General features: G+C 46.3%; 1 protein-coding gene across 1 annotated transcript; it reads left to right on the plus strand.

The window, feature by feature from the left end:
• Positions 1 to 5,068: 5,068 nt before the first annotated feature.
• LOC142774350 (uncharacterized) lies at positions 5,069 to 5,617 on the plus strand. Its single transcript, XM_075874740.1, has one exon. It carries the CDS (start codon positions 5,069 to 5,071, stop codon positions 5,615 to 5,617), a length of 549 nt encoding a protein of 182 aa, XP_075730855.1.
• Positions 5,618 to 12,810: the final 7,193 nt, after the last annotated feature.

A 12,810-nucleotide genomic window follows, 5' to 3' on the forward strand; every position in this document is an offset into this window, starting at 1 on the left:
ACAAATATGCACAATAATTGCTTTTTAATTGACAATACCACAAGTATGAACGCTGAAACTTTAGCTATATTGGAGGGCCCTGCGGGTAGGGCTGGATTTTGGTCGTTTCGTGTATATTTTGAAGGACAAGCAGAAATAGGGAGAGACAGAAAAACACACCAAAATTTTTCAGTCGAAGTACCATAAGAAAGACTGTCGTCTTTAAAATTACTTACTTTCCTCATGATCCGTTCGGTTGTTGAATCAGTAGTCATAGGGCTCTCAGAAACGCGAAAATAAAGCAATCAACAAACCGTCCATCTTCCCATCCTTCGCGTAGTTCGTTAGTCATACCGGCGGAAGTTAAGTCTGAAACAACCCAGACGCGAAGACTGCCGTAAATATAAACCGCAATTAGCAGGCACATATGAAACAACAAAATAAATTAAGCAAGTTTAAACGTTCAGCAGCAGACAAAACACCATCAGCTGATCGTTCGACTGCCCAGGCGTGACTGTTGCCAGATTTGAAAGGGCTTTTGCTTACTCTATCGGCCTGATGCTTATGGAAAGCACACTACCACTCAAAATCCATATATTTGTGTAATGTTAGGTTATAAAGCAAAATAACCAGGAAAAGTGTTTATTTATTGAACACAGATAGGCATTTCCGAAACAAAAATAGGATTTGTCTGATTATCAGGCGCCTTTCTGGGCCCACGCGTGTCACTCAAGAGAGTATTTAGAAAATTCAGTCCAGCATCATGGTTCTTCCGCCACATCTTGTTCACTCGTGCAATCTTACGGGCTGTGTGTCCTAGTGGCCCGATGAGCGTTCCCTGCAGCGCACACGAACAACGCTTGCGTTCGTGCAGGACGTGTATCACGTTTGGACGGTACGCCAATGAGTGTCCTTTGGGTGAACGAAACAAGGCGGCGAAATTGTGTTTTCGGTTTTGTTCGATAGGCGGCGCTGAATTTGAAAAACGGTTCAAAATTTCAAAATCGGTTTTTTTCGGTTCGGACTGTCACGGTGGATGGGCGTGCATTTTGAGCGCTCTCGATCAACTGCGCAGATAAGTTGTTTTGCATGTCTTGAGCTTGTCTTTGTAATTATAGGGCAGAAGTTAAAATCCCTGTAGCACTTATTTTATTGTACGGCTTTTTCGGAGGTCAGACACCAGGTATTTATTAGTTTGTGTAGTGTTTGATTTTTTTGTTTTTTTGTTGTTTTTCTTTTTCTTTTGCCACCCCGGGGGGAGGTGGACGTACATTGAACACGACATTTTTTGTAGTAGAGCTTAGACTTTCTCTTTTTCGTAGGGCAGGGCTTGAGTTTTGTAATTATCCAGTGAGACAAGTCATACAACCATTGGTGTCGGAAAGACATGGTTAAAAAGACTGTGAAGTGTTCAGGATGAGGGGTTGGTATGAAAGTGAATCCAAGTGTATAAGCGGAAGGAGAAGAGACTGACGCGAAGTGTACGCAATATGAGGTCGACGATAAAATAGAGAAAATGATGGTTACGCAGAGTGACATACTGATGAGAATCACCGAGCTCGAGACTGCGTTGGCGACAGAGAAAGAGAAAACAAGGGCTATGGGAAAAAAACTGAAGTCCGCCGAGGAAGCACTAGCCAAAGTAAACAGAGGAGCAGCCTACGGTGAGAACAGTAGGGAACCGGCAACCAGAACTGCGGAGAAAAAAGAGCAAGCAAGTTTGGAAAAGCAAGTTCAGCCGGTTCATTTGTCGCAAGGCCCAACTTCAGCGAAGTAGTGGTGGGGCTGGAAGAGGACAAAGCAGCCGACGTCACAGGTGTAAGTAACCCCCATGTGCAGGATGCTCCAGCTGAAAAGTCACAGCATGGGATAATCGCCGGGGACTCGAATTTAAATCGATGCACAGAAGCCGTCAAAGAGAGGGTAAGAGGTGACAAGAGGGTTGCAGTAGGGGCATTCCCAGGACGCAAGCTGGAAGCAGTCATGGGGCAAGCGAGCACAAAACTCAAACTACAGCTGATAGACGAAACCTCGTGATAATTTCAGGTGGTTTAAACGATGTCTTAATTGAAGATACAGCAGGACTAGCAACTATACTGGCGAAAGACGTCGATGACATGCGCCACACTTCTCCTGAGGTACAGGTAGCGATGTGCACAATACCGGAGGTACCGGTGCGTGATAGGAACCTGCAAGGAGCGGTTGTCAACGCAAACCAAGAGATATGGCGGATGAGTCGAGAGCAAGACTCTGAGGTGGTGGAAATAAACAGAGAGGTGCATAGGTGGGGTGGTTTTCAACGAGACAGAATTCACTTCGATGGGCGGCTAGATCATGAGGTGGGTTGGCGACTGGCAGGACGCGCAGTAGCTTTTATGGGGGGCAAGCGGGCCCTTCGGGGTGCAAGATAGCTAGTAACGAGGAAAATAACCAGGGAGAGTCTTTGACAGGTGGTATGGACAGATACAATTCAAAAGTGGCACCAGTATCTAAGATAGGTAGAGTCCGGGGCAGATATAAACGTTACCATGAGCGCCGAGCCAATTCAGACATAGGGTATATTAACATGCAGGGCAGAAGAAACAGGCTGAAGTGGGAAGAGATAGAAGAACAGCTAAGGGAGGATAGGCCGATCGTATACGGTTTTGTAGAAACACATCTCAGGGACATGGAACAACCTCCTAAGAATGCGGACTACGCGTTGGAATATTGTAATAGAACAGAAGGGAGCAGAAAGGGGGGTGGTATTAAAGCATTCATTAATGAAAGTACAGACTGGCAAAGGGTCATGCAGGAGTGCAAGGAACATATATGGCTAAAAGGGAAAGTGGCAGGGCAGATGACACTCCTTGGTTTCGTGTACTTGTGGACGGGAGCAGAGGCCAGAGAGGAAAACCAGGCAATGGTAGAGTGTATGTCAAAGGACATTCAGGAGTTAGGAGGAGAGTGCGAGATAATTATACTAGGAGATATGAATGCACACATAGAAGATATAGATGGGTATACTGACCCGACAGGCAAAATAATCATGGATATGTGTCAAAGGATGGATTTGATCATTTGCACGGTACTAAGAAGTGTGAAGGGCGAATAACATGAGAGGTAGGAAAGCTCCAGTCGACGATAGATTACGCACTGATGTCACATAGGACGTATGATAAGCTCAGGAGAATGCAAAGAGATGAAGTGGCTCCAAAAGTCTAAACTCCGTTTCATACATCGTGTGCAACGCTGTCAAAGCTAGCGCTCTTGTTTGCGCTGTGTACTGCCGTGACCAAAAAGTGGTGCGTCGCTTGGGGTGTACGAGAATCAATAAATGCTTCTCGGGAAACTTCTAAGCATACATATTTGTCATCAGGTTAAAAAACAAACGCCTGTGTTGTCGGATAAACAATCCAAATATGCGAGTTGGTAATTTATGTTTGTCGCTTTCGTATCAGGTTTTCGCTCTCCGCGCGACCCGCGCCGCCGTTTTTTTTACTTGTTGTGGCAGCTTCGAAAAAATGGCGTCCAGCTCTGCGTCCTCGACCACCTCTCCTGCGCGAATTTTTTCGAAGCTTCGCACATCAAAGCTGTCAAAGCACGCCAAGCAAGTAATTGCAAATGTGTACGCCCGTACCAGGATGCGTTTCCCGGAGAAATCTGTGCGGGAAGTGCTGAGTGTTGTGAACGAGGACACTAGAGTATCTCCCCGTACCGTGGCGAAATTGAAGGTGGAGCGTCTGCGTGGGCCTTTGGTGTCACCGAAAAAACGAGCTCGCGAGGTGAAGATTCCGAGCTCGCGAACCGTCAAACGTGACAGCTTGACAATCCATGCCATCCGTCTGAAAGTGCACAGCATGTACGCCTAGAGGGAGATCCCAACACTGGACAGTGTGATAAGGGCTGTCAACGAAGGCGACGACTTGCCGAACTTCACGAAAACCACTTTGTGGAGGCTACTGAAGGACATCGGCTTCACTTTTGCTAAGAGAAAACGGAATCTTGCGCTAATCGAGCGCAGTGACATCATTGCCTGGCGTCGCAGGTACTTGCGGGCGATCAAGAAATTCCGAGGACAGGTGAGGTGGGAACCGTTATTTTCATATTTCCTTACGCAGCACATGTAGATTGCCTTGATATAACACTTGATGTTAGCATTGCAACTTTATAATCGTAATGGAGAGTATTACATCTGAATTACAACATGGAAAAAAAGAAAACGGGTAAGCAAGGTAATAGCTTGCAGGTCGCATTTCACGACTTTTGTTTCGTTGGGTAGGGGTATTTGCCTCAATCGGTGAGAGTTATTCGCTAAATATCCGCCGTTTGGTGCGGTAAGCGCTCATTCCCATGAAAGATGCGAGTTACTGGCAGCATTGTTGGGAATTTTGGTGTCTTTTTTTGTTTCCATTCGTGCAAAATGATAGCGACGGCCAATGAATTCTTACCGAATACCGCATGTGTGACATGTGAACTTGCCATGAATCAGAACTGACAGCCAAATGCCACCTACGTGCCGAATTAAAGCCCGACTAAAGAAAGCACTGACGCCGACCGTATTTTTCCTCGATTGACGCTAAGCAGCTGTTTACGTAAGAGCAGTCAGCATATGAGTGGGTAACAAAGAAAATAGAATATGCATATGAATGCTTTTTGTACTTTTTGCTCAAGTTGTCCTTTGCAGCATTTTCGACTATGGTCATGCCAAGACTCAAGCTGCTGCTGTGGGTATGTTTACTTGTGTGCGCTAACTCGTGCGCTCGTTCGTTTTGCTTTGTACAGGTGCATCATCTACTTGGATGAAACATGGGTCAACGCAGGGCACACGAAGGAGTACGTTTGGCAGGACACGGCTGTGAAGTCATCGCAAGATGCCTTCCTCAAAGGTCTGAAGACAGGATTGGCTGCACCCTCGGGCTGAGGTGCCCGTTTGATCCTCGTACATGCTGGCAGCAGTGCAACTGGTTTCATCGAAGGAGCTGCTGACTACTTCCGAGCAAAAAAGTGGGGCAGCGCTGACTACCACTCTGAGATAGATGGCAGATACTTTGAGGAGTGGTTCAGCGACAAGTTTTTGCCAAACATTCCGCCTAATAGCGTTATTTTCATGGACAATGCGCCATACCACAGCGTAGCTCTTGAGAAAGCACCTACCAAGTCGACGCGCAAAGCTGATATTCAGCTTTGGCTCACAAAGAAAGGTGTTCTGTGGTCAGAGGACATGGTGAGAGCTGAACTGCTGGAACTTTCCCAAAAGGTCAACACACCCAGTATTGTGTACCGCATCGACACTCTGGCGGCTAACCACGGCCATGAAGTGCTTCGTGTACCACCATACCACTGCGAGTTCAACCCAATCGAGCTTGTTTGGAGCCAGGTAAAGGGATATATCGCAGCACAGAAAACGGGTTTCACTTTGGCTGAAGTAGAGAAGCTTCTGCCAGAAGCACTGGCATCTGTAAAACAGGAAAAGTGGCAAAACTGCTGCGCTCATGTAGAGCAAGTTGAAGCTGAAGCATGGGAACGGGACATGATTGTGGATAGTGAAATCGAACCACTTGTCTTTTGCATTTGTGATTCGTGCAACTCCTCCTCCGATGAGCCGGGTGCTCAGTTCAGTGATGACGAGTTGAGTGGCATTGAAGAACTTTGCTGACTTTCGAGGAATGTGCGGCCTGTCAGTGGTGGCTTTGTTCACGAGGGTCGACTGGTTGAGTTGGATTGTGGACATCTTTCTAGCGAACCTGCTCGTGCTGCTTCATGCTGAGCTCATTCCCCAAGAAGGCTGTGTTATTATGACAAAGCAAAGAGTGCTTCCTCATCGTGTGATTTTGTGTGTTGGGTTTAACGTCGCCAAGTGACCCGGGCTAGGAAGGACACTGCACTGTACTGCTTCCTAATAATTACCTTATTTATGTTTTGTTGTGAAGTGCAAACGTTCGGATTGGTCACATTACCTCTGTAAAAACTTGGTATAAAAAAGGAAAAAAAAGAAGATGTCGGAACCCACCACGACATCGGCCAGAGGTGCTCTTCTGTAAATAAAGTTTGCGTTTTTTAAACCACAAAAGTCGTCATCCGTTTGGAATATTGGTCCGTCGCACGCAATAAGTATTGTCCCTGGATGTATGTATGTATGGAATAAATCTCCAACTTTTTGAACCAGTACAACTTTTGGGCACTGAATTACCCTATACAATAAAGATTTTCTCAACCGAGAAAAACAGGCCATATCCAGGCTTTTATAAAAAAACGACTGACGCATAAATTAAAATTTAGAGTTTGTGCCGAATAACAGCCTAGCTGAAACTCTCTTTTGAACGATAAAAAAGGAACTCTTACTTGCGGGAAGGAGGATGGGTTGGAATTATACTGAAGAAATAAATCGCGCATAACAATTCACAAAAATGTCGCATATATTAAGACAGTAAACGGGCGAATACCAAGTCTAGGAAATGTTTTATGCGTTTGTGTGCCAAAATCACTATTCCGAGCTACACAAATTTGCTTTCTTCCCTTTTCCCTCAATAACATATCATTCGTTACTCGCACGAAGTGCGTCGGGATACCGCACAGTGCAGTGGAAGGTCGATTCCGCACTGTTTTGCTAAAACTGAACAGGTTTCTCTGCCGGTGGCCCGCTATAATCAATAACTTGCTGAGTGTTTAAAGAGCGGCACAGAAAAGTGGATCATCAGGGCAATGACAAAAACAAAAGTTGAAGGTGAGCACCTGTCGTTAACCCAGCCTCATTGGAGCTGCTGTGCTACCTAATCAATGAATTAACGTCATCTTACACGCAGTACTCGCTCACATCAACGAGGTAAACCGACAATGCTGTATAATCGCAAGAAAATCGCCATGATGGTCAAACCTCGGTGCCAGCTCAGCAGGTTCCGGCCCTCACAAGGGAGCACGGTATGCTACAAATGAATAGGTACGTGCAGTTCACTTCCGCGTGCAAGTAAGTTGAAGTTACTGAAAAAAACAAGATTTCGAATTGAACTCGCAAAAATTATATAAAAAATGGCACCACGTGGATTCAAACCCATGCACTTCCAAACTACGGTGAACTCTCCGGAGCGACGCGTCAGACCACTCGGCTACGAAACCGCGCGGAGCAACACCTCGTGTTTTCTTTACGGACTACTTGCCTAGCCTTCACAGCGTTGCACCTGATGTATGAAACGGAGTATAGGTAGGGATCACAAACGTATCAAGCTAAGTTTTGGAAGAGCAGTGAAAGTGGGAAGGAGACAAGATGAGCAACTGCAGGAAAATTTTTATTCAGAAAGGCAAATTGAAATAGCCACTAACAAATTGAGAAAGTAATCACTGAGGATAATAAAACAGTGTGGACATACACGAATCTAATTAGACTGTTTGAGCTAGAATTCGCTAAGGCACGTGACAAGTCACCCCGCAAAAGAAGACACAAACCCAAAAGTTGGTGGGATGAGGAAGTTAAGAGAGCCATAGCAAAACGCCAGGAAGCCTCTAGGGAACACAGACATGATAAGCAGCGGGGTGAACCGACAGATGATATTGAAGAAAGTGGGAAATCTTTCTAAGCTGTAAAAGGGATGCATCCCTTCTGATCAATGAAAAGATTAGAAGAAAAGGATCCCAGTGGCTGGCAGAAGTACATAAAAAAGATAGAAAGAGATCTGCGAAATTTTGGAACCATCTGAACTCCCTAAGAAATGAGATGAGCCTAGAGCAGAGGTTTATAACTACAGCTCAAGGTGCTAGGCTAGAAGGGGACGAAGCTATTGAATATATAAGAACAGAGTGACAGAAAAACTTCAACGCAGTAGTGCTTTATGCACCACAATAGACAAGGATGAATCAAGTGGCGCAAAGGCTCCATTTTCACAAAAAGAGTGGGAAAGGGCTAATAAAAGGGTTCCTAGTAGTACATCAACAGGCCCAGATGGCATACCAATCATGCTGATAATGACTTTAGGTCCGAAGTCTAAGCAGACTTTAAAAGAGGCAGTGAGCAAAATAATAATCGATGGAGAAGCTCCCGATGGATTGAAACTTAGCAGGATGAGCATGATCTATAAAAGAAAAGGGGACAAAGCTGACATAAACAACTACCGTCCTATAACAGTGACATCAGTGGTCTACAGGCTGGCGATGCAGATTATAAAGGAAAGACTGCAAATATTCGATAGAGGATGAGGGGGTGCTGGGCGAACTGCACAATGGGTTTCGGAAACACAGGAGGTTGGAAGACAATCTTTTCTCACTGACGCAGTGCATCGAAATAGCAAAAACGGAACACAGACCCTTGTGGCTAGCATTTTTTGATATCAAGGGAGCGTACGACAGCGGGGTTCAAGAGAAATTGTGGGGAATACTGGACGCACTAGGCGTGGAAGATGTAGTCACTAATTTTTTAAAGGAGATCTATAAAAGTAGCAAGGTAGTTATAAAGTGGGAAAAACAGGTATCTAAGCCCACAGAGGTGAAACGGGGGCTGAGGCAGGGGTACTCTCCGTCCCCCTTGTTATTCATGGTGTACCTACAAGGATTAGAGGCCAAATTAGAGGGAAGTGGACTGGGATTCAACCTCTATTTCGTCAAAGAAGGAAAACTCATTGAGCAGGCGCTACCAGCATTGATGTACGCAGATGATATAGTGCTAATGGCCGACAACAAGGAAGATTTGCAGAGATTAGTGGACATCTGCGGTAAATAGGGAGATAGGTTAGATTTCAGATTCAGTAAGAAAAAATCAGCAGTCACAATTTTTAATGACAATGAAGGTACTGAGCTTAGAATACAGGAGGTTGCGCTAGAGATAACAGATAAATACAAATATCTGGGCTTATGAATGAGCAATGGGGCCGAGTACTTAAGGGAACACGAAATATACGTGTCGACTAAAAATAACAGGAATGCAGTGGTAATAAAAAACAGGGCACTGTGGAAAACAATAGGTATGAGGTTGTGAGAGGAATATAAAAAGGGGTCAGGGTTCCTGATCTGACGTTCGGCAATGCAGTCTTCTGCATGAGATCAGAAGTTCAAGCAAGATAAGAAATTAAGCAATGTGGAATAGGTAGGCTTGCCTTAGGAGCTCACGGGAATACTCCAAATCAGGGAGTACAAGGTGATATGGAACGCACATCATTTGAGGGCAGGGAATCTAGCAGCAAGAAAAAATTTGAGAAGCGATTGAGAGAAATGGGGGAGGAGCGTTGGGCTAGGAAGGTATTCAGTTTCTTGTACATGAAGAATGTCGATACAAAATGGCGGAAGTGAATCAGAAAATTAACTGGTAAATACTTGAAAAACAGCGGAGGGCCAAACCAAAAAAAATTATTGGTTAAGAAGAATGTGAAGGAATCTGAGACCGATATGTGGAGAATCGGCATGATTAAGAAGTCCGCACTGGAGATCTATGGAACTTTTAAGCAGGAAATAGCCAAGGAAAGGATATATGATAATACTCTGGGTAGTTCTCTACTGTTTGAAGGCAGGACGGGAGAATTGCGAACAAAGACATATCGGGCCAAATACGAAGGGGTAGACACGGTATGCAGTGCGTGTGGAGAGGAAAAGGAAACTGCCGAACACTTTATAATGTTCTGTAAAGGGCTTCACCCTATAGTTCAGGTTGATGGCGCAGAGTTTTTCAAAGCACTGGAGTTCAGGGACAGTGAAGGCAAACTAGACTTGGAGCGCGTAGAATGAACTAGAAGGAGGTTATCTGATTGGTGGCTCAAACCAAGGCATGAGCGAAAATTGAATCCTTCGCTGCAAAGTAGAAATCCGCAACCACGCTATTTAAGGAAAAAAAATAGATCTAGTGTTTGGTTCATTAGATATTACGGCTTGGTGGCGCTAGCCACCGTCCGATCTAAATAATACAGCCATATTCATCCATGCATTCATCCATCCATCCGGTGTAGTGAAGAAAAAATTCCAAAGGCCTGCATTGGTGAAAGAAATGTGGAGGGTAGCATTCAAGACAGTCAGTGGCCTCTTGTCTGGAGGAGCACGCGCTGCCTCGATTTAATGTGACATCGATTGGCAGACTCGCAGTGGCGGACGAACTGTGCGCCGGAGCACTTTACTCTGGCGGAGGGCAACAGGAGGCAACGAATCTATCAGTAGAACCCACGTGCTCTTTCTGGAGCAAACGGCAGGGTCTGAATCGATTGCGGTGCGTGCGTCTCTCTTCTTGAATCAGCGGGCAGTAGTAGTAGTAAAAGTAGTAGTAGTAGTAAACATTTATTTAGAAAAAAACAGAGGTTGCTAGGGAGACCAGCCCCTAGTGAGTCAGCCTCGCTGCCACACTTGGTGAAGTCCTTAATCAGGGACCCCATTGGTCATGGCCCCTGTCCTGGCACGCTGGACCATGGTTTGTTGGGCCGCAAGGTCCTGGCAACTGAGCAGGGCCGCGTTCCAGTTCTCTCGTGTTAGTTTGGTGTTCGGGGGTGAAGAAAACTTGAGCTGGCATGCCCTTACCTTGCGGTAGGTATCAGCCACCTCCGCACAGTACTGGCAGAGGCCGAAAAAAGAAGAGTCAAAGTGTTTGAGCACTGCCGGGCACAGTAAAGTATTTGTAAATAGCCGGAGAAGAATTCTCTCGTCCACCTTCCTGAGTCCTTTGCAGGGCGGAAGAAAATGGCGATGGGAGTCACGGTAATGGGTAATTATCTCTCTATAGGTTCGGAGAAGAGCGTTTTCATCTGGAACACAGGGGTCACCTGTTGGCGAGGCTGTTACCCGGGCAATTAGTGTGCCGGTGGCAGCGTAAGCTGCCTCATTGCCTGCGAGTCCTGATGACCAGGAATACAGATTATTGAATGCGGAGAGGGGTAACTTACTTGCGCAAAAGATTTAGAAATTTCAGCAGCTAGGGGCGTGACCCATTCCAGTTGAAAATTTTGGCAAGCTCCTTTGGAGTCTGATAATATAATTTGAGAAGTGTCGTGTGATATAGCCACAGCTATGGCCACCTCTTCAGCATGGGCAGGATTCGTTGCGCGGAAGGACAGATCATCCACCTGCCTGTCTTGGTGGACCACGGCGATCGTATACCAAGCCCCGCGGTAAGGGCAGGCGATGTCCGTGTAAAATATGTTTTGTTTAGAGCTGAATTGGCGCCAGAGAGCAAGATCCCGTGCCACTCGACGGCCAGCTTGCGACTCAAGTGACATATTGGTGGGAAGGGGTCAAATATGAATCGCGTATTTCCCATGTTCGGGCACTCGTACCCGCTTCTCTGTGTGGAATTTATGCCGAATGTGTAGGCGATCCAGGAGTCGTCTGCCTGACAGGGTCTGCGGCAGACGCGTGTACTGATTTGTTAGGTGAGCCTCCCCGAGCTCCCTGATAGGTGTTTACCACTCCCAACGCAAGAAGTTTTGCATTGGAAGTAGTGATCGGGATGTCTAGGGATCTCTTGGCGATTTTGCGAAGAGTGACCTCCAAGGAATTTTGATTGTGCTTCCGTAAGTGTAGCTACGGAGTGACTTACAAGATGCGACTAGTGACAAAAGAATGTGCCAGACGAAGCAGATCCTTGCTTTTGAGACCTCCCCAATTGTTGGAGACTTGGCGCACCATGCGGCCCACCTGTTCTCCAAACTTACGCAGCTTGTGAAGTGTTGTTTTGACCATTCGGCGTTTGTGATTATTTAGTCTAAGGACGCGGATCATCTGTGCCTCATTAATAAGTCCACTATGCCGTGTAAGGTTGATGGACGAAGTGCATTTCACCGATGGCCGAAGGAGCACAAATTCATACTTCTGCAGCGAACACTGGAGGCCACAGTGCGCCGCATATTTGTCCTTTATATGGGATGCGGTTTGCAGGCTGTCCCCTATGCTGCCCAGGCATCCCTCTGTGGCCCACAGAGTGATGTCATCGGCACAAAGCGCATGCTTTACACCATCGACTGCAGCCAAGCGGGCCAGGAGTTGTGCCTTAGCTAAGTTGAACAGCAGAGGCAACAACACAGTGCCCTGTGGTGTGCCTCGCGTGCCCAGGGGACAGGGGCCGTATTCCTGATCTTGGATGCGAATGAACGCAGCTCTGTCAGTAAGAAAGTTTCAGATGTAGTTGAAGGTGCGCTCGCCGCAGTGGGTGGCACTTAGGTGAGCTAAGATGACTTCGAACTTGACGTTATCGAGGGCTTCTTTAAGGTCCAGTGCCAGGATATTTTTGTCGTTGTGGGGATGTTCTACGGGACGAAGTACTTCGCGGTGTAGTTGTAATAGTTTCTCCTGCGAAGATTTCTTGGACCTGAAGGCATACATGAAATCGGCGAAAATGAGGCACTCTTCCATGAAGGGAGAGACATGATCCCTGATCATAGTTTCCATTAGCTTTCCTGCACAAGAAGTATGAGAAATGGGTCTGAGATTCTCACTACTGATCGGTTGTCCTGGCTTTGGAATAAAGGTTACTACAGACATTTTTCAGTCTAGTGAGATGGGCGTTTTTCCGAACCAGATCGCATTATTATAGTCAAGAAGTGACTGGTGCGCTGCATCGGGTACATTTGCCAGCATTTTTAGAGTAATTTTGTCGCGTTTGGAAGCTGCACCTCGCCTTAATTTGACTAGAGCGGCGCGAAGGTCGTGTAACTGGAAAGGAGCATCTAGTGCGGAGTTCTCTCTGCCTGCATAGTGATACGCGGAGCCTCGCGTGTCCTGCTGAGTGCAAAGATATTGGTCTCGCAGGTATAGGGCTAGTTCTTTTGTGGAGCCGTGGAAATTGTGAAAGGCTTGGTCCAGTTGTTTTTGTGTTTCACCTCCAGTTTGAGTGGGGTAAATCATACTGCGGAAGAGTTTCGATGTATTGCGACGTGACATTTGCCTGCTGAC

Source organism: Rhipicephalus microplus, chromosome 10 (genome assembly GCF_043290135.1).
Source record: "Rhipicephalus microplus isolate Deutch F79 chromosome 10, USDA_Rmic, whole genome shotgun sequence".
Classification (NCBI taxonomy): domain Eukaryota; kingdom Metazoa; phylum Arthropoda; class Arachnida; order Ixodida; family Ixodidae; genus Rhipicephalus; species Rhipicephalus microplus.